Genomic DNA, 21,998 nt, shown 5'->3' with positions numbered 1-21,998 from the left:
AATTCACAATAGCTAAGTTATGGAATCAATCCAGATGTACATCAACTGATGACTAGATAAAGAAATTATGGTGTATATACACTATGGAATACTACTCAGTCATAAAAAGAGTGAAATCCGGCCAGCACCATGGCTCACTAGGCTAATCCTCCATATGTGGCGCCGGCACCCCAGATTCTAGTCCCGGTGGGGTGCCAGATTCTGTCCCGGTTGTTGCTCTTCCAGTCCAGCTCTCTGCTGTGGCCCGGGAAGACAGTGGAGGATGGCCCAAGTGCCTGGGCCCTGCACCTCATGGGAGACCAGGAGGAAGCTCCTGGCTCCTGGCTTCGGATCAGCGCAGCGTGCCATCGGTAGCAGCCATTTGGGGGGTGAAGCAACGGAAAAGGAAGACCTTTCTCTCTGTGTCTCGCTCTCTAACTCTGCCTGTCCAAAAAAAAAAAAAAAAAAAAAAAAAAAAAAAGTGAAATCCTGTATTTTGCAATAGAATTAATGCAACTTTGCAACCATTATACTTAGTGAAGTAAGCCAGTCCCAAAAAGACAAATGCTACATATTTTTCCTATTCTGTGGTAACTAATAGAGTACCAAAAATGTAATGTATAGGAGTAAATTTGACATTTTGAGAATTATAATTGTTTACCGCCCTTGTCTCTACTGTTGAAGAACAATGTTTTTTTTTTCCTTGATATTTGTTTAACTCTTAGTGTAGTGTCGATCTTACGAATATAAAGTTAACTGAAAGTAGATCATTATAAAAGTTAAGAGAGGGAGTGTGAGAGGGATAGGGAGAAAGAATGGGGGCATGAGGGAGGGCTGGGTTGGAGGTGTCAATATGTTCCTAAATCTATATATATGAAATACTTGAAATTTGTATATCTTAGGTTAAATACCTTAAATTAAAAAACTAAGAACCAAAAAAAAAGTGACTATTCATATGCATTATTTAAGAAAATATTCTGGGGGCCGGTGCCGTGGCTCACTTGGTTAAACCTCTGCCTGTGGTGTTGGCATCCCACATGCATGCAAGGTTCTAGTCCCGGTTGCTCCTCTTCCAGTCCAGCCCTCTGCTGTGGCCCGGGAGTGCAGTGGAGGATGGGCCAAGAACTTGGGCCCTGCACCCCATGGGAGACCAGGAGAAGCACCTGGCTCCTGGCTTCGGATCAGCGCCATACGCCGGCCACAGTGCGCCAGCTGTGGCGGCCATTGGAGGGTGAAATTTTCTTTTATCAAATATTGTCTAAATGTTTAATTAAATTTACTTTTTCATGTAGAATTTACATATTTAATGTGGTTCAGAAAACAAAAAAAAATACATACATTGAAATATCATTCTTTTCTCCCTGTTACCATTCATATTATTTCCCACATTATTAGTGTCAGGAGATTCTGTCCTGTATTTCTCCATGCAAACATGTGCAAACATATGCAAACATATGTTTATGTTATTTTCAAACCTTACAAAAAGTGTGCTGAGTGACACTGAAACATTTCACATGGACCTGCTATAGTTAATATATACTGATGGTTTTTCACCCCCAATATTAAGAGACTCAATGCCTTCATTGTGGTTGCTAATGTTGTAGTTCTCATTTAGTTTTGATTATAGTTATGTTGTTACATCAGCCCACTGTTCAGCTGAGTGTCTTTTTTTTAATTAAATTGAGGTTTTATATAACTTATTTTCAGTTGTCATTTTGTAAGTACTTTCTTGTATTCTTCTTTGTGTTCTTGGTGCTAAACACATTGTACATGTTCAATAAATAGTAGCTGCATGAGTGATTTAATCTCTTTGTTCAGTTAGTTCATGTTGTATATAATAAGGACTTTGGTTCTAAACACATGTATTGTGTCCTCTGCCCTGGCTCCCTCTTGATGTCTACTACAGGCAAGTACAGAATGATACATGATAGATAGGTGACAACAGATGAGCAGGTAGGAATCCTTTTGAAGTCTCACATTGTTATGTGGTAGAAAGATTGACTTTAGAGGATTTTCTGACAGACCTGAGTTCAGATTCTGTCTGAGTGATTTTGTGGGGTGATTGTGGTAATAAACTGAAATGGCATGGGAAAGTACCTAACATGGGCTCTACCAACTTAGGGTACAGTGAATGCTAGGTTCCTTTCTCTTATTTCTTCGAGAGAGAGAGAGAGACAGACAGACAGACAGACAGACTGACTTCCATCTGCTGATTCACTCCCCAAATGGCTCCAATGGTCAGGGATGGATCAGGCCAAAGCTGGGAGCCAGGAACTTCTCTGGTCTCCCATATGGATGCAGAGGCCAAAGGACTTTCCCATGAAGATTAGCAGGGAGCTGGATCAGAAGTGGAGCAACTGGGACTCAGACTGGTGCTCATGTGGCTTTATCCTCTATGCCACAATGCCGGCCCCCATGATAGACTCTTGACCCCGCAAGTAATTGGAGTGTAAGTCCAGGAGCCTGTTCATCTCCACTGAGTCCGCACTCTGCATCCTGCTGTCCAGAATGTGTAATGTGGAGAGGACTTTGCAAGAGATGTTGGCACTTCAAGATCCTTCCATTCCTGGTTCTCACTGGCTGAGGAAGTGGAAAAGCTGCTTTTCCTATAATGCTCATCGTAGCCACATTTGATAAGTATTATTACCTCTCTTTTGAAAATAATGAAACTCCAGCCTGAAAGAGTAAAAATGCTTTTTCAAGGGCACTGATGGGTGCAGGATGAAAAATGACTATTAGTTCTGTTTGGCCTCAGAGGCTTTGTTTCACTTATATTATGTTGCACCTGGGATGCTAAGAAAATATCACTAGTTTTGATTTATTATGATAGAATTCGAACTATGCTTCGTTTTCTGAAAAAAAATTTTTTTTTGACAGGCAGAGTGGACAGTGAGTTTTCTGAAATTTTAATCTTTAAATATCTGACTATAAGGGGAGAAAATTATTATTCAGATTATTCCAATAAAATTATCTTAAAGTCCTTAAATATGACTGGGAAAGAAATAGTATTTTTTGGAAGCAGATATTGGCTAGGGGGAGGGTACCGTGGCACAGTGGCTAAGCTGGGGGCATTTGCATTCCACATCAGAGTACCTGAAATTGAGTCCCCACTACGCCACCTCTGATCCAATTTTCTGCTAATGCATCCTTGGAAGCAGCAGATGATGGGTCCCTGCCACCCATATGGGAGACTGGGATAGTGCTCCTGGCTCCTGGCTTCAGCTTGCTCCAGCCCTGGATGTTGCAGGCTTTGGGGGAGTGAACCAGCGACAGAAAATCTCTCTCCCTCTGTCTCCCTCTCCCTCCTTCCCTCTTTCCCTCTCTCTCTCTCCCTCCCTCCCTCTCTCTTTCTGCTTTTTAAATAAATGAAAATAAATAAGCATTTAAAAATACTGATTAGGAATTAAGTCAGAAATTTAGTTCATCATGAACCAGATGTCTTATTTTTACCTAGAAAAGGAAATTGTAGGATATATGATCAAGCTCTTTGGCATTATTTTGACATCAGTTTATTATGTGGACTCCTGGAAGGTAGTGTCTTGTGCCTGAAAACACTGAAGTTGGGAATTTCTCATGCACTGGGCTGTGTTTATATTAGGTTATGCATGGCAGTTTGGCAGTTTGTTTTGCAGATGTTCGTAATGTACAGTCTTAAATCTTGTTTCTATTTCTGGCATGCTTTTAAGTATGACTCATGTTTTCTTGAGGCTATCCTAAAAATACAGCTAGTTTCAAGCATTAATGTAAAATATACTGCAGACATCACACAGCACTACATAATGCTTTCTTTCAGATTAATGCAATTTCCTGGCAAATTAAATATGGAGGTGCTTTTCTTTGACAAAATACACTAAAATGAAACATGAACAAGTGATAGTATGAATTTTGTGGAGAAGTAGGTCCTCTGATGATAATAATATAATGAAATGAATTTGAAATTTTAATAAAAGGAGTAAAAAATACCATTGATATCACCAAAAATGAGAGAGAAAACTGATGGCCAGAAAAGCAAATCTACTAAATTTGATGTAGCCTTGTGGGATCCATACTTAGAGAAGATTCTTGGACCTGAAGGTAAACAGACGCCTATAGAAAAGCTTTCGGAGGGACTGTATGACTCAGACTACTTAGATCTAAATCTTGGTTTATAGCCTTATCAGCTATGGACAAATGACAGTAACTATAGTAGTCTGTTTTTCATTACTATGAAGAAACGCCTGTGGCTGGGTACTCAAAAAGAAAAGAGTTTATTTAGCTCACAGTTTTGGAGGCAGAAAGTCCACACCGTGTGGCCTCAGCTCCGGTGAGGGCACCTTACCTCCAGGTCTCACAGTGGATGACACCACAGTGGAAGGAGTGCATGCAAGATGGACAGGTCAGGTGGTGCCACAGGAAGCCTGAGTGAAGGGCAAGGCCAATCCTGGAACCTCCTGCCATGCCCTGCCTCTTGAAGGTACCACCCTTTTGCAACACTGCCACAATGGATTCCAGCACATGAACCCTTTCCAACTGTGATTTCCTTATTGTAAAATCGAGATAGGGGCCGGTGCTGTGGCTCACTTGGTTAATCCTCCACCTGTGGCTCCAGCAGCCCATCCATATGAGCGCTGGGTTCTAGTCCTGGTTGCTCTTCTTCCAGTCCAGCTCTCTGCTGTGGCCTGGGAGGGCAGTGGAGGATGGCCCAAGTGCTTGGGCCCCTGCACCCACATGGGAGACCAGGAGGAAGCACCTGGCTCTTGGCTATGGATCAGCACAGTGCTGGCCATGGTGGCCATTTGGGGAGTGAACCAATGGAAATGTCTCTGTCTCTCTCACTGTCTAACTCTACCTGTCAAATAAATAAAAAAAAAAAATCGAGATAATGACTGTATAACAAACACACAGCGCTTGTTGTTACTGGGTACTGTTCCAGGTGCTTAATTTACTCAGCACAACAATTCTCTATGTAGAATTATTGTATTCTTTACACAGGTGAGGAAATTGAGCCTTAAGAGATTAAATAACTTGATGAAGGTTATGTAGCAGGGAAATAGCAGTGGTGGCATTTTTACCCAGCATAATTTGGCTGAAGTCTGTGGCTTTACATACTACAGTCTGTAAAGGCTTCTTATGAGATCTAAATGACCTATAGCATGAAAAGTCATTGCATTTTTACCTGGCACATGATAGGAACATAATAAATTATGGCCTTAGAGCTGTTTTTGGAGGAAGATAAAAGCAGGGAAAATAAATGGTCCTTTTAAACATATACGATGGACTTGAAGGCCAGCCATCAGATTCAGAAATTGCTTAAATATGTTAATTTAAAAATATTGATTTGTTTACTTAAAGGCTAGAGTAACAGAGCAGGGAAGAGAAAGAGTGGGAAGGAGGGGGTTAGAGAAAGAGAGAGAGAGAGAGAGATCTATTTGTTCACTTCCCAAATGCCTGCAACAGGAAGGGCTAGACCAGGCTGAAGTCAGGAGGCAAGAAGTCCATCCAGATCTCCCACATGGGCAGCAGGGGCCCAAATATTTGAACCATTTTCCACTAGCTTCACAGACACATTGGCAGGCAGCTGTCAAAAGTGGAGCAGCCAGGACTCAAACTGGCACTCAGATATAGGATGCAGCATTGCAAGAGATCGTTTAACTTGCTGCATAACAGTGCCAGCCCCAGCTGCTTACATATATTAAGGAACTTACATAAAATTGAAAAATTTTAATGTGCTTATGAGAACCTTGGGTAGCCTCATATCTCCTAGAGGCTCAATCTAGAGGTAAGACTTATTCTGTACTGATTTACCTTCTTAACAGTTTCATCTTTCAGAAGGTGGGAGAGTTGGGGAGGGACTCTCTTTGGGATTAATTGTGACTAATTGGAAATAACTCATTAATAATGTACAAGCAACAGGGGGCTTGAGAAAAACACCATAGTCTTTCTCAAGTAGGGTGCCACCGACATACAGGGTAGGAATTGACTGTGTTAGAGGTTGTATTTAGCATCATTAAGTATCAAAATCATCCCTCAAAGTTCTGCAACAAATAAAATACCCCCCAGATATTTCCGAATGCATAGTAGGCAAAGGCTGGTGGCAGTATTGCCCATAGTTGAGAATGGAATTTCCAGATGTGCCTTAAGCCACATATGAGCATCCCACTGAAGTGGAAGACATTCCCATGAGCATGCACAGGAATGTATACAGTTCTCAGATATGTAGCTTTAAATAACTCCCTGCCTTTATTTACTGCTTAATAAAGTTCATTAGTATACAGATATATAAATCTGATTCTACTCTAGTTTTCTAGTTAAAAAAAAGGAGCCAAATTACTCCTAAACTTCTGCACTTTATTAATCTGACAACTAGTGGAAGAGAGACAACATTTGATTAGAAACTGCCACCTTAGATTCTTGAAAATGAATATATTTCAATGTTAAGACATTTAAAATGTACTGGAACTATACAGAACTAAATTGAGATTATGTAATTGTGACTATTTACCAATAGTAATAAATAATAAAATGTGGGAGGAAATCAAAGAGACCACCTTGGCTTTCCCTTTTAGAACTTTGCAAATTTTAAATAGTCAAGTGCAGGTAATGGAAGGTCAGGCACATTGCCAAAGTTGAATACAAAGAGTGATACAAAACTGTGAGAGTAATGTTGGGAAATCCTGTGGCCAAATGAAGCTGAAATTCGAAAACATGAAGAAAAAAACCCCAAAGTGTTTTGAGTTTTTAATGGCATATTTTATATCAGAGTACAAAGTGGTAGAAGATCTGCAGCACAGGAGATACCGTATAATTTACTTAGGAAGAAGTTATGGCGTCTTACAGCAAGGTGACTGACACCTTGAAATTAAAAAAAAAAAAAAAAAAAACTATATGAGGTTGGCTTCAAAAATTCTTGGAAAATGTGTGTTATCTTTTAATTTAATTTCCATGAACTTTTTGAAGTGCCTTCAAATATCACAAAGATAGGTCTAAACTTGAAGTGGGAAAGAAACGATATTTGAGAGCTGTAAGTGAGGTGAACTCTGGGCTCAGGTGGATTGCAGTTGAGCATCATGAAATGATGATTTCTCAAAAGGGTATATCTTAGCATATTTTAATCTAGTTTACATTGTTGTCCTACTGAGATTTTTCTCCCCAATTAGTCTACCCCAACCCTGTGGGATGGATGATTAAACAAAATTTGAAAAGTATGGAACATTCGAAAATACAAAAATATTTTATATGCCTGTATGCAGATAAATGTATGTATGTTTGTATGTGCCTGTATGTGTATGTAAAATGCAGAAAAATGAACCTTTGTGACCCACACCCACACTCTCGGTGCCAGCCAAGAGATCTTATACCTATTGCCACTTTATAAATGGTAGAATTTTCCCCTAATTTTCAAGACTATGATAATTAATCACCTGGAAAGATTTGTTCAGGATTGTTGGCTGGCGCCGTGGCTCACTAGGCTAATCCTCCTCCTGTGGCACCGGCACTCCCGGTTCTAGTTCCGGTTGGGGCGCCAGCTCTGTCCCGGTTGCTTCTCTTCCAGTCCAGCTCTCTGCTGTGGCCCTGGAAGGCAGTGGAGGATGGCCCAAGTGCTTGGCCCCTGCACCCGCATGGGAGACCCAGAGGAAGCGCCTGGCTCCTGGCTTCGGATAGGCGCAGCGCGCCGGTCGTAGCAACCATTTGGGGGGTGAACCATTTGGGGGGTGAACTAACGGAAGGAAGACCTTTCGCTGTCTCTGTCTCTCTCACTGTCTAACCTGTCCAAAAAACAAAACAAAACAAAACAAAACAAAACAAAACAAAAGGATTGCTCCATAAAACTATGACAAAGTAATGATATCAGTTCCTCAAATCATTTTTGAAAGGCACTTTAATTCCTTTAGGGGTACTTGTAGGTGATTTTTCAAATGTTCTTATATACGGTCAAGTATAACATAAGTGACTCTAATATTGTAAACTTTGTCCCATTTTAGCTCTGGTAGTAATGGTTTTATCGCATATCAGTGTGAAAATTTACCAAGTGTCTTTATGCTTCTCTCTGTGTACATATAGATATATATATTTTAAACTATAATGTCTGCATTGCTTGCAGATTAGTGTTGTAAGTAGTAGTTCAATTTGAATTTCACTTTCTTTTTTTTTTTTCTCCTGAAAGTTTCAGACTCTCTGGCTCAATCTGTAGTTCACCATCTAAGATGGATAATGCAGAAGGATCTTTTGGGGCAAGATGTCTTTCTAATAGGACCTCCTGGACCTCTTCGCCGCTCTATTGCTATGCAGTACTTGGTAAGCAATCAATTCTTGTCAGTTCCTAAGGATCTAAACAGTGATCAGCTATGTTATTAGTTACATTGAATTAGAATTCTACAAACTGCCAGAATTAGTCCTTGCTTTAGACAGATGCTACCATCAGAGGATGATTTACTTATGAAGGGTTTGGCAAAACTTGTTTGAAAAACAGACATACATTTGCCATTCATTGCTTTAATTTTTTTGAACTTAACTATGAAATCTCCATTTTTATAGAAGGAAATTTATAAATTCTGGAAATGAGTAGCTTTGTAGATAGAATCAACAACTCTGAAAGTCTAGAACAAAACTTAGTTTTGTGGTACTCTATGAATATCCCCTTACCCCCGACTCACATTTTAAAAACTCGAACAAGCCTGGGCATTTGAAGTATGCAGTCTTTAAAGGGAACCTAAAATTTGTTAGAGCATATTTTGTATGTTCCATGTTCTCCAGCCTGCCCTGAAATCCTCCACAGTTCACATAGTTTAAATGAGTCAAGTGTTATCTAGCTAATGAATGGTAGACTGCGCATTCCATGTTGTTTCCCCTTTCTGCATGTTATCCTCTTACATGCTTGCAGAGCTGTTGAGTTGAAATGTTCAAATCTCAACCCAATCAAAAACATTTATAAGACTTTCCTACTGTTTTATCAGCATTAATAATTATTATTCTAATGACATGAGGGAGTGTACCATCCCATGAAGGTGCTGTATTCTGAAGATTTTTTATTTTTAAGATGAAGAGAAAAATCTTTATTTACAGCTTCCTTCTGTTGTTTAAAAGATTGATTTTTATGCTACCGAGATCTTTGTATACTTTCTTTTCTGGTGGTGACTTGACTTTGACACTGCAAAAATAATGTGAGGCAGCAACGACAAAAATGCAGCGGGTGAATCAGAACGTACCTCCCACCAGCTCATTCCTTTCATACTTTTTTATTTATCCTTAGAACCAGTTTCTGTGGTATAACATGCCATTGCAGTATTATTATGAGATCATTAATATGTAAGGCACAAGTATCTCATCTGAGAATGCTGGGCCAGCTACAGGGGTTCCCAGGTCTGGAACCTCTTTGGTTTTCAGATGTGTACTCCCTACCTTGCTCTTTTAAAAGGCCACACTATATGATGTAGATTTTGTCATTGGCAAGCTCTGAAGCTCTTTGAAACTGTGAAAGGAGAATGGTTGGATGATTTTAGGAGGCTTGGTGGTTCAAAGTGCAACATAAATCTGTAAGTGTGAAGCTGGTATACTTACACAAATTTTAGTTGTGAGGTAGAGCTGAGGCTAACACTCAGTACTAGCCTCTGCAGTGAGTACTGCTACAACCAAGGAGTAGATAAGGTAAGGGAGAAATCTGGGGACAAGCCTGCTGAACCAGTGAGAAATGAATGAGTGAGAACTGATAATTTTCTTCATTTAATATTGAGCTCATATAAGAGAAGTTTTGTGATTTTTGTGATCCTTCAAAAAAAACAACAAACCAGCTTCTGATCCAGTCCCTGCAAATGGCCTGGGAAAAGTAACAGAAGATAACCCAAGTGCTTGGTCCTCTGCTAACCCTTATGGAACACCCAGATGAAGTTCCTGGCTCCTGGCTTCGACCTGGCCCAGTTTTGGCTGTTGTGGTCATCTGAGGAGTGAACCAGCAGATGGAAGAACTCTCCCTTCCTCTGTCTTTTCCTCTCTATCTGAAACTCTCACTTTCAAATAAATAAATAAATCTTAAAAACAAACAAACAAACAAACAAACAAGAAACCTCAGTGCACCAGTACCACCACCTCCTCCTGCCACTGTTGGTGAGCTTGCTCATAATACCTCTTTCATCAGACAGCACCTGGAAGACTTTGGTGCGAAGCCATTGTCTGTATTCCCACTAAACTAGGTTATTTTTGCTTTTACTTGTTAAGCTTCTGATTTGGTGAACTATTAAGCCTTTTTACTGTAAAATAAATTTAAAGTTTGTTACCTGAAAAACTAAAGGAGAGAAAGGGAGAAGGAAGGAGAATGGGAGGAAGAGAGAAGGAAGAAAGTAGGGAGGAAGAGAGTACCATGTTCTTAGAATTGTATCTGCAAGTCACATTGAACCTGTTAAAAAAGAACTAATTAAAAACTAAAATTAAAGAAAAAGAAGACTTTGGTGCTTGTCATGGTTGATGAAGAGTCCAAGGAAGCCATCAGTGCTGGGTATGATATAATGTTCTCACTTTCCTCAGTGCGGCAGTTCAGGGTGTAATATGGTACAGTTTCATACTAAGAGGCATACGTAGCTTTTCAAGCAATGGATGCCTGTTGTGAATGCCATTTTTTCAGTAAGGGTGATCGTATTAACTAACCAGTGAAGAAGACATAAAAGTACTGGTGATGTGTTTCAGAAGTAACAGCAGAGGCATCTATTCAAAGGAAAAAACTGCTACCGTACTCCAAATTTGCATTCTCACAGACAGTTCATTGTATTTAGGGAGACATTGCTTGCTATCTTGTCTTCACTACTGTGCTCTGTGTGTTTTCTATATTTAAAATTTTTCATCCTTTCCACACACATGAGGATACTTCCAAAAGTTCATGAAAAAAGGAATTAAAAGCTAAGTTTATTTTGGTGCAAAATATTTTTTAATTTCATGCATATAAGGGATCCTTAAAAAGTTTAGGAAAAATATGTATTCTGAAAACATTAGTATGATTTAAAAACATTTTTTGTTTCATTTTATTTATTTGAAAGGCAGAGTGACACATAGGTTGATATTTCCCATCCTCTGGTTCAATATTCAAATGGCTGCAATAGTTAGGACTGGGCCAGGCCAAAATCAGGAGCCCAGAATTCCATCCTGGTTTTCCACATGGGTGGCAGGGACCTATGTAATTGGACTATCTCCTGCTGCTTTCCCAGGCGCATTAGCAGGGAGCTGCATTGGAAGTGAAGTAGCTGGGACTCAAACCAGTGCTTAATATGGGATGCCATTATTGCTGCTGCACACTCAAAATATTTTTGTACCAAAATGAACCTGTCTTTTAATTTTGTTTTCCATAATCTTTTTTAAGTACTCATTTTAAGTTAGCAACTAGCACATTAAAAATTAAATAATAATTTATTTTTATGAAATCAAATTGAGATAAGGTAGAGAAAAAAAATCTTCCTTGTATAGAGATATTACCTCTCACTGTTAATAGCATGCACATTCAACTTTTTCCCTTATGTTCCAGTAAAGTAATTGGTTTGCCCTGTTTAGTAAAAACTTATTGCAAGCCTTGATAGAGAATGTCATTGTTCTTAATTCAACACTGTGAAAAAGAAGATAATAAAAATAATTTTAAAGACTTTTCTTTTACATAGCTGTTACGTGTAGGACAAAATGAATTGAAGGAGGATGAACTGTCATGCAAGAAATTGATTCTGGTTGGTTTCCCTTTAAAACGTATTGTCTTTCGAAGAAACAAGGTTTTCCCTCCTCCCCTCTTTCTTGTTCTCCTCTTTCATCTTCTCTTTTTCCTTCTCCCCCTGTCTCTCCTGTTCTGTGTCCCTCCTCAGCTGTGTGTGCCTATTGATCTCACTGTTGGGCTTGACCTTAATTTCATACTGGGTAAAGCACCTAACATTCTGTATACACTTGGTAAATATTGGTCAATGAAGTAAATTGTTTTTAATCACTTTTTTTTAAAAAAAGATAAACATTCCTTACAGAAACAGCTATAGTAGTTTATGGGAAAATCAAGTAGTACTTTCAGATTGTTACTCAGGATATTTGAAAAGCATTCTCTAGGGGAAATTAAGGTTTTAATATCTAATTTTCATTCTTATTGCTTATAGTAGGATTGAGTACAGAAGTAGAGCTCTGAGGAGTTATTTACATATATTGGTTAATGTTCAATTTATTACATTTTTCTCAAAGATGAAACGTAAATGATTTTTTCATCCACAATTACATTTATTTATTTATTTGTAAAGATTTATTTACTTATTTGAAAGGCAGTTAGAGGGAGAGAGAGCTTCTATCTGCAGGTTCACCCCCAAAACCAGGAGCCAGGAGCTTCATCAGGGTCTTCTACATGGTGCAGGGACTGAAGTACTTGGATCACCCTCTGCTGCTTTCCCTGGGACTAGAACCGGGACCCATATGGTGTTCTCGGAAGTGGAGCAGCCAGTGGAGTGGAGTAGCTGGGATGCAAACTGGTCCCTATGACTGCAGGCTGCACCACAGCACTAGTCCCACAATTATGTTTAAAATGCTTTTCTGTAGGGCAGGGGCATTGCCAGATAACTTGCACCAAATCGTATGCTGGGAGTCTGATTTGAGTTTTGGAATAATTTCACTCTTGTTCTCCAGGAGCTGACCAAGCGAGAGGTTGAATACATTGCGCTGTCAAGGGACACGACGGAAACGGATCTCAAACAGCGGCGGGAGATCCGCGCAGGCACGGCTTTTTACATTGATCAGGCAAGTTCTTCTCACACTCCAGCCCGGGCCTGTGTACTCCAGGGATACACAAAATTGATTTTTTAAGTAGAATAAAAGTAGCTCTTGTAATGGTGAAAGGTAGATGTAGTGTGCTCTCTCTAGACAGATTTAATTTAGTTTTTTGGTTTTGCTTTTCTTGGAAATGTCTTCTTGATTTAGTACCAAATGAGAAACCCTAGATGAAATTAATGGCTCTAAAGTATCAGCTCAAGATCAATATGCTGATTTCTTCATTTTCAGCTGCTTCCTACTACTTGCCTATAGAAATTTGAATTTTCTTAAAAAATAAGATTTTGATATGGAAAATTCGCTACACATTTATTAAAGTATTCTCAATCTAAAGGTCAATTGGGTAAAAACAGACTAAAGGTAGTGAACTTAAATATATACTATAGGAATCACAGGTTTTGTAGGAAGGAGTCCTAGGTATAGATTACCAACTGAAGTAGTAGGACTATTATAATGAAGTTTGTTATGTATATTTTTCTAGTACATTGCTTGAAAGAAGTTGTATTTGTTGTCCATGCAGAATGCCTTATAGAAAATAGGATGGAAACTAAACAAGCAATTCAAAGAGAAAATATTTCAAATACCCAATCAATTCATGAAAAGGTACTTGACCTCCTTGTTTAGAAAAGTGACAATTAAAACATCAGTGAGCTGCTGTTTTTCTTTCACTTGTCTGATTGGTAAAGATTGAAGAATTTGCTAATGTCCAGTGTTGATGAGGAGGGAGGCATGAGGAAATGGCATTGTTTTTGGGGGCAGCAGAAAGTGATGCAATTTTAGGAGAAAATTTGGCAACATCTATCAAAAGAAAAGGAATGACAGGTACATTTGGTCCTAGAAGTTAGGTTTCTAACAATTTTTCTTCCAAATATATTCACAAAAAGGACACAAAACCAAAGATATTTATTGCAGCATTGTTTGAAATCATAAAGTGATAACTGAAAACAGTAATAATGTACATTTAAGAGACTAATAATCTAAGTAATGGTAAGAAGAATAGAATGAGGTTAACTAATCTGTATGCACTGATAGGAAAGAAGTCCAGAACCTATGTGAAAAAAAAAAATGAAGTTGCAAGATAGTACCTATAATATGTTCCCATCTGTGATTGAAAAATAAAAGAAATGCATTTGGCTTTGTGAATACATTGAAAGCTTCCAAAGGGATGCACATGAAGCATTTAACAGAGAGGACATCAAATGTGTTCCAGAAGTGTGGCTGGAGGACTGGAAGGAAGGGCCCTTCATAGTTCTTTGAATTTGAAACTTTATTGCAGGCACACCCTTACTTTATAATTAAGAGTGTAACTGTAAGAAACCACTGAGTGGCACATTTTGGGGGCAACAAGATATTCACCTGGTTTCAAAGATTATTTACTACTTGCAAACAAAAAAGGTACTAAAAATGGAGAGATTTGGTAGTTGCCATTAATATGATGGTGGTGTAACCTAGCATCATCCAAGTGGGAATTTCTAAGTTCAGATTTTCTGCAATTAAAAGTAATCCTGGGGCTAGCATTGTGGCATTGCTGGTTAAGCTGCTACCTACAAGGCCAGCATCCCACAGGGATGCTGGTTTGTGTCCTTGCTGCTCCACTTCTGATCCAGCTCCCTGGCCTGGGAAAAGCAGCAGATGATGGCCCAAGTGTTTGGGTCCCTGTCACCCACATGGGAGTCCTGGAGAAAGCTCCTGGCTCCTGGTTTTAGCCTGGCCCAGCCCTGTCCATTTCAGCCATTTGGGGAGTGAACCTGTAGATGGAAGAATTCTCTCTCTGTCTTTCCCTCTCTCTCTGTTTCTCTTATTTTCAAATAAATAAATATTTTTTATAAGTAATCCTATGTAGATGAAGTATACAAATATATTTCAAAAGAATACATTTTATTCATATGCTGTCAGCATTTCATAGATTATTTCTGATTACAAATGGGATAAAAATACACATTTATAATGGACAGATGTGACATTATTTTTCTTAACTAACTCATCTGACAGTCACTGTTATACAAGCTCACTTAGAACCCTGCTGTTATTCAGTAAGAGGTGGACAGCGCTACAACCTAGTAGTTGTAGCCTAAAATGTTAATGTTAACGTCAACAATCAGACCAATCTAGAATGAGTGATATTCTGTAAGACCACAGCTTGGACTATTCAAAAAATTCATTGTCATGAAAACCAAAACAGAAAGGACTGTTCCACATTAAAAGGTTGGAGAGAGAAGATCATTTAGTTTCTTTATTGGACTGTAGTGTAGACAGCCGTTTTTGTTGCATTATCACCACTACCTCCCTCGGTCTGCATTAACAGGAAGCTGGAATCAGGAGCAGAAACAGGACTCAAACCCAGGCGTACTAATATGGGATGTAGGTGTCTTTTCTGGCGCTTAACTGCTATGCAAAACACCTGCATTGATTTTCTATGTGTCTTTCCAGTCCTATTGTGGAAGATTCTTTCTTGTGACCAAGAGATTCTTGTGCTCATCACTTTACGCACTTTTAAAACCCCTGCTATGTTTTCTTTGTGAATAAATGCCTTTTGAAATATGAACTTGGATTTCTGTTTCTGCTCTGTTGACTTTGACTTTCAATCTAGTAGTGTGTATTCTAAACCTAGTGATCCACATAATAAGCACATGATAAAATATATTTATATTCAAAAGCTTGTAATTATTTTTAGAATCAACACCATGTGCATTTCACTTGGTAAGTAAGGTGGAGGTTAGTCCTGATTTCTTTTTCCAGTTGGTTATCTCTGCCAAAGGTAGATATTAAACCGCAGGATCATTTTTACTGAACTTCTTAGTGAACTGTTTGGAGTAGTTGATAGAGTTACTTGATTAAGCATGTTTAGTATACTAAATTTCCTATTGGTTTATTTTTATAAAATATATGAACTGGTAGTCCATACTTTTTTTTTTTTTTTAAAGATTTATTTATTTATTTGAAAGGCAGAGATACATAGAGAGAAGGAGAGAGAGAGAAAGAGCTTACATCTGCTGGTTCATTCTCCAAATGGCTGCAATGGCCAGGGGTAGGCCAGGCCAAATCCAGGAGCCAGGAGCTTCTTCTGGTTTTCCCACATGGGTGCAGGGGCCCAAGTATTTGGGCCATCTTCCACTGCTTTCCCAGGTGTATTAGTAGGGAGCTGGATCAGAAATGGAGCACCTAGGACTTGAACTGGTGCCCATAAGGGATGGCGACACTGCAGGCAGAGACTTGACCTTCTATGCCACAGTGTTGGCCGCAATCCATACATTTTTAATACACTTGAAAATTTTAAGCTAATAGAAAATCTGGAATATTGTAGTTAAAACAAATATTAAAATTTTAGGTTCTAGATTTTTTTTGTTAAACACACAGCCTTTGGTTCCATGTGTTTCTTGCCCATGATATTTAGATACACACAGGGGCTGTATATACCTCACACTACCTCCAACTGAGAAGCTTTTAAAGAAATTTTCCTACATTTTCTTCTGTCCCAGACTGGCTAAGAACAAGAATTGGGATGGTGAAGAGATGAGTATGGGAATTAGAAGTTGAGATAATAGCCTGAGGAGAGAGGTAAAGAGATGTGACTATATTTAAATGACAGTAAAATAACTTGCTTGCTTTGGTAGAGTTTTAAAATCAGTTTCATAGCTGATTTGACTGTTGCAATACAAGTAGTGTGGGAGCGAAAGTAGATTTCTATGTGTTCATTGTTTTAAACTAGCTTTTCAAAACTGAATTGTTTAGGCAACTAAATTTATTGATACGGTAAAGATTTCTTGGAACAGAAAATAAAATAATTTAGATAAAACCTTTTGAAATGATACACTTCCCTTGCCATTTTAAAAAGTGTATTTTCAGATTATATATATATTATAGTTTATAAAATATTTAAAGTATCATGTAAACATATGGTAGTATTTTATAGTGTTATGTTTTCTTCTTGAATACAACTCATTATGATGAACTTTAGTTAATTTACTGTGCTATAATAATACACTGATACCTTCAGAGCTTGTGATTGAAGTATAGAAATGTTGGTCCTCTTTTCTGGCTTGTTCCAAGTCATTGTTTGGAAGTTCTTACCAGATTTTCATATTTTTTCTTCCATTTTATTGTCTGGCAGTTAATATTTCCTAAGTGTGCTGTTCATAATCAGATACTATCAATTTCTTGCTTAAAGGCATGCAATAACTTCCTGTTATACCCAGAATAAAATCCAGACCCTATAATGCAGCCTACAACATCCCATAGGATCTAATCCTTGCCTGCTTCATCTTGTTTCACCCTGTATGTTGCCTTTGAGGTTGCAGCTCCAGTGATGTTTCCTTATACATGTATTTCTTCTGCTTGGTATCATCTTCTTCCATTACTTTAAATTCCTGTCTCCTCAAAATCCAGGTAATAAATTCCCTCAATATTTTAACAAAAATATCCTCTGGTCAGTGCCCACTCCCTCTCCACATGTACTGTGCAGCCCTGTGCCGTCATGTTACAAATGTCATTTTCACAGCGCTTACCATGAATTAAAGTTACTGTTTCTTTGCTCACACCTTTATTATCTGTCTTCCACACTAGAGGACAACCATGTAGGTTTCCTGAATATTTCTGTCTATTGCAAATATATTTATCATAAATAATGAATAATTTCTACGAAAATGGTATTCCATATATATCATTTATACTGTATGTTTTTTAAAACCTAGCATTTTTGTAGGAAACATGTCCCTGTGACATTAGATAAATATGATTTTTAGTATCTGTACAATATTTCATCAAATAGGTATGCCATTTGTCGCTCCCCCTCTTCGTGGAGGAATGACACTAAACCCTGCCTAGGTTTCCTATCCGAGTCACGGCACCATTATGTCGTTTCCCCTCTTCATGGAGGAACGACACAAGACCCTGTGCTGTTCTTTTGTCTGCTCGGCCCTCCCCGGGTTTGCTGCTGGTTCTTCCCGGGTTGGCTACCGTCCCTTCCACCTCTGTGGAAGGGCAGTTACCCCTGCCACTTTCCCCACTTCCGCGGGGGAGCGGCACACCGCCGGCCGGCTCTCTCGGGGGCTGCTCAGATGTTCCTCAGGTGTTCCTCTTAGATGTTCCTCGTGCGTGTTGTCTCTCTCCTCCTTTATAGTCCTCCCCCACCAATCCCAACTCTGCTACCCACACGCCGAGTACGCTGCTCTCTTCCAATCAGGAGCAGGATCAGCTCCTGCAGGTCATCACTCAAGTTGGCGAGAGACAGCTGCGTAGAAGCTGTTTACTCCTCTCCCAGCGCCATATTGTGGGAGAGCAGATGCATAGAATGTCTTAATTCCAGTAACTTAGTCTAGTCCGAGTTGCTCCCCACAGCCATTATTTATATTTTTAATTGAAATAGAATTGTACATATTTATGGAGTACAATGTGATGTTTTGATACATGTTTATAGTGTCTAATGATCAAAGCAGGATAATTATTACTTCTAGCACCTCAAGCATTTATCATTCTTTATGTTGGCTACATTCAAACTCTCTTCTAGCTATTTTGATACATACAGTAAATTATTGTTACATAGTCACCTTACTGTGCTATAGAACAGTGGAACTTATTCCTTCTACCTAATTGTATTTTGTTACCTATTATCTATCTTCTCTCTTTCCTTCCTCTCAGAACCATTGTTTATTTAACAGTGTCATTTTGTCCACCTTCCCATGTTGTTGGTCATTTAGGTTCCTCTTAAGCTTTCACTGTTATACATAACAGATCAGTGAGTATCATTGTATTTGTATCTTGTTATCATTGCTAATTTTTTGAAGATTTGAATCCTAGAAGTATCATTTCCTGTCAGTCTGGACATTTTCCTGAGTCTTGATGTATATATTGCCAAATTGCTTTCTAGAAAGGATGTACTGACTCACAGTCTAGTTAGTGCAGTATTGATAATTATCTCATGGACTCTTACCAGCATTGAATATTTCTTTTTTTTCTTTTTTTTTTTTTTTTGACAGGTAGAGTGGATAGTGAGAGAGAGAGAGACAAAGGTCTTCCTGTGCCGTTGGTTCACCCTCCAATGGCCGCCACGGCTGGCGCGCTGCGGCTGGCGCACCGCACTGATCCAAAGGCAGGAGCCAGGTGCTTCTCCTGGTCTCCCATGAGGTGCAGGGCCGAAGCACTTGGGCCATCCTCCACTGCCTTCCCGGGCCACAGCAGAGAGCTGGCCTGGAAGAGGGGCAACCGGGAAAGAATCCGGCGCCCCGATCGGGACCAGAACCCGGTGTGCCAGCGCCGCTAGGTGGAGGATTAGCCCATTGAGCCACGGCGCCGGCCAGCATTGAATATTTCTATGTATATGCTTTGCCAGACTGGTAGACTTTAATTTGCATTGATAATTATTAGGCAGGCTGTGTTTTTGTTTGTTTGTTTATTGGCTATTGCTTCTGCAAGATATCAATAAATTGAGTGATGTGGAAAAGCAGAAAGGTATTGAAGCAACAAATAAGTTACAGCCTGTAAAGAAAATGTTGCAATTGATACCATTCTTGTCCATGCAAATATTTGCTATAATTTACTTACTATTAAGAAGATACTTTTATTATTGTTTTTAGGAGATAATCACTTGCCTATAATGACACCACACATCTGTGAATCCTTTAACCCGTCATTATTTAGTATTTTGCATTTTTGAGCTTTTTTTTTTTAAAGATTTATTTATTTAATAGAAAGGAAGAATTACAGAGAAAGAGAGACAGAGAGAGAAAGAGAGATCTTTCATCTTACCCAAATGGCCACAATGGCTGGAGCTGGGCCAGCCTGAAGCCAGAGGCCTGGAATTTCTTCCATGTCTCCCATGTGGGTGCAGGGGCCCAAACACTTGGGCCATCCTTACTGCTTTCCCAGGCACATTAACAGGGAGCTAGATCGGATGTGGAGCATCTGGTCTCAAACTGCCTTATATGCCATGACACCGGTCCCCACTTTATTATTTTTTATGGAATTGATTTTCTAGGCAGTTTATAAATTAAGTTTTTTAAAAAGAAGAACTTGTGGGGCTGGCATTGTGGCAAAGCAGGTAAAGCTGCCACCTGCAGTGCTGGCATCCCATATGGGCGCCGGTTCAAGTCCCGGCTGCTCCACTTCTAAACCAGCTCTCTGCTATGGCCTGGGAAAGCAGTAGAGGATGGCCAAGTCCTTGGGCCTGCACCCACTTGGAAGACCTGGAGGAGGCTCCTGGATCCTGGCTTCAGATAGGTGAAGCTCCAGCTGTTGCGGCCAATTGGGGAGTGAACCAGTGGATGGAAGACCTCTCTCTCTTTCTCTGCCTCTCCTCTCTCTGTGTAACTCTGACTTCCAAATTAAAAAAAAAGAAGAAGAAGAAGAACTTGTGGTGCAGTGGGTTAAGCAGCCACTTGCAAAGCTTGCATACCACATGAGTGCCCGTTTGAGTCATGGCTGCTCGACTTTCGATCCAGCTCTCTGTCACTGCTGCTGGGGAAGCAGCGGAGGATGGCCTAAATGTTTAGGCCCCTGCACGCATGTGGAGACTTGGATGAAGCTCCTAGCTTCTGCCTGGCTCAGCCCTGGCTGTTGCAGCCATTTGGGGAATGAACCAGTGGGTAGGATCTCTCTTTCTTCCTCTGTCTGCAACTCTACCTCTCAAATAAAAAAAAAAAAAAAATCTTAAAAAAAAGAACTGTTAAAGAGTTGAAATATGAAAATTTATATATTATTGTGATGCCTATAGAGAAATAAGACTAACAAGATACTTTGCTACCACATTAACTTTCATTTGTCTTAGAAGATAAAGTGACCTGAAAAAAGCCAAAAGTCTTGATAGTGTAACCTTTTAACAATATATTACTGCCCTTTTTTTTTTTCTGAACCTGTTGAGATTTTCATCGTTAATTCTGTTTATTGTTGCGTGTCTCTAAAGAGCTGGAGGAAAAGACTATTACGTCAATATACAATTGCCTGCATTACTCAAGTGTAAGCCAATACAAATGAACTAAACTACAAATAAATTACATTTAGATGTTCTGTCTGAGAGCAGAAACTCTTCATCCACAAGGTAATTTGGGGAGTACAAAGCAAGGATGGCGAAGTTAGAAGATTTTCCTTAACCTTTTCTAAGCCAAGAATTCTTTCACATTTGAATCTTGTCAATTTGTCTGACATTGTACTGTGAAGTTCTACAGTGTGTATAATTAACATTCAATATAAAGTATAAAAATATGTCTTGAGCAATTACATAATATTTTAATGTATTCTCCACTGTTTTGGATCATGCTTGATTCTTCCTCATTATTAACAGGGAAAAAACTTAAGTCTTAACTTTAAAAAAATTGCTTGAAGGTTACAGATCGTCAGAAGTTACTCAGGTTGAATAACAAAGTGCTAAATACTAGAAAATAAGATTTTTATCATGTCTAAATGCCTTTTGCTTACTTTAGCAAATAAGGGAGAACATTTACTTTTTTTTTTTTTTTTTTTTTGACAGGCAGAGTTAGACAATGAGAGAGAGAGATAGAGAGAAAGGTCTTCCTTCCATTGGTTCACCCCCCAAATGGCTGCCATGGCTGGTGCGCTGTGCCTATCCGAGGCTAGGTGCTTCCTCCTGGTCTCCCATGTGGATGTAGGGCCCAAGCACTTGGGCCATCCTCCACTGCCTTCCCAGGCCACAGTAGAGAGCTGGACTGGAAGAGGAGCAACTGGGACAGAACCGGCACCCCAACTGGGACTAGAACCCAGAGTACCAGAGCCGCAGGCAAGGATTAGCCTTGTAAGCCACGGCGCCAGCTGGGAGAACATTTACTTGGAAATTCTACTTCACTTGTGGATGTTGAAGACACTTTCCACAAGTAACCAGCTTGGGAATAACAGAGTTGTATTTCAGAAGTTCATTCGTAAATTAAGTATTTGGAAATTGGAAAGCATTTCCTACACAAGGATATGAAGAATGGCTAAATTCTGATACTTGCCCCAGACTGTTTGCAAGTACACTGTTGCAAATCAGTCCTTGACAGTTTGAGAAGGTCTCCCTACATTTACTCTGACCTCACTGTCAGAACTCAGACCTTGGCTCCTTATGCGATTATTGTCACATTCAGATCATCTTTTATCTATCCATAAAGTGTTAACTGTCTGACAGATTTAAGTAATTCATTAAACTTCTATTGTGCTATGTGCTTTTTATCATTGCATTTAATACTTAGGAGGGAGATATTTACCACATCTTATAATTGAAGTAACTGAGGCTTACAGGGCTGTGGTCATTTAACTTATAAATAGCCGAGGTAAGATATGGACCA

General features: G+C 39.3%; 1 protein-coding gene across 1 annotated transcript in view; it reads left to right on the top strand.

Moving 5' to 3' along the window:
- The window catches only part of VWA8 (von Willebrand factor A domain containing 8), a 407,530-nt gene that overhangs the window by 55,566 nt on the left and 329,966 nt on the right, over window positions 1–21,998 (top strand). Inside the window, exons 3-4 of the mRNA XM_008260014.4 lie at window positions 8,123–8,253; window positions 12,586–12,696. Coding sequence (XP_008258236.2) covers window positions 8,123–8,253; window positions 12,586–12,696 — 242 coding nt within the window. The remainder of the gene's footprint in view (window positions 1–8,122; window positions 8,254–12,585; window positions 12,697–21,998) is intronic.

This window comes from Oryctolagus cuniculus, chromosome 9 (assembly GCF_964237555.1).
Source record: "Oryctolagus cuniculus chromosome 9, mOryCun1.1, whole genome shotgun sequence".
NCBI classification, from domain to species: domain Eukaryota; kingdom Metazoa; phylum Chordata; class Mammalia; order Lagomorpha; family Leporidae; genus Oryctolagus; species Oryctolagus cuniculus.
The sequence above is the reverse complement of the archived record's forward strand: the minus strand, read 5'-3'. Positions and strand labels throughout refer to the sequence as shown.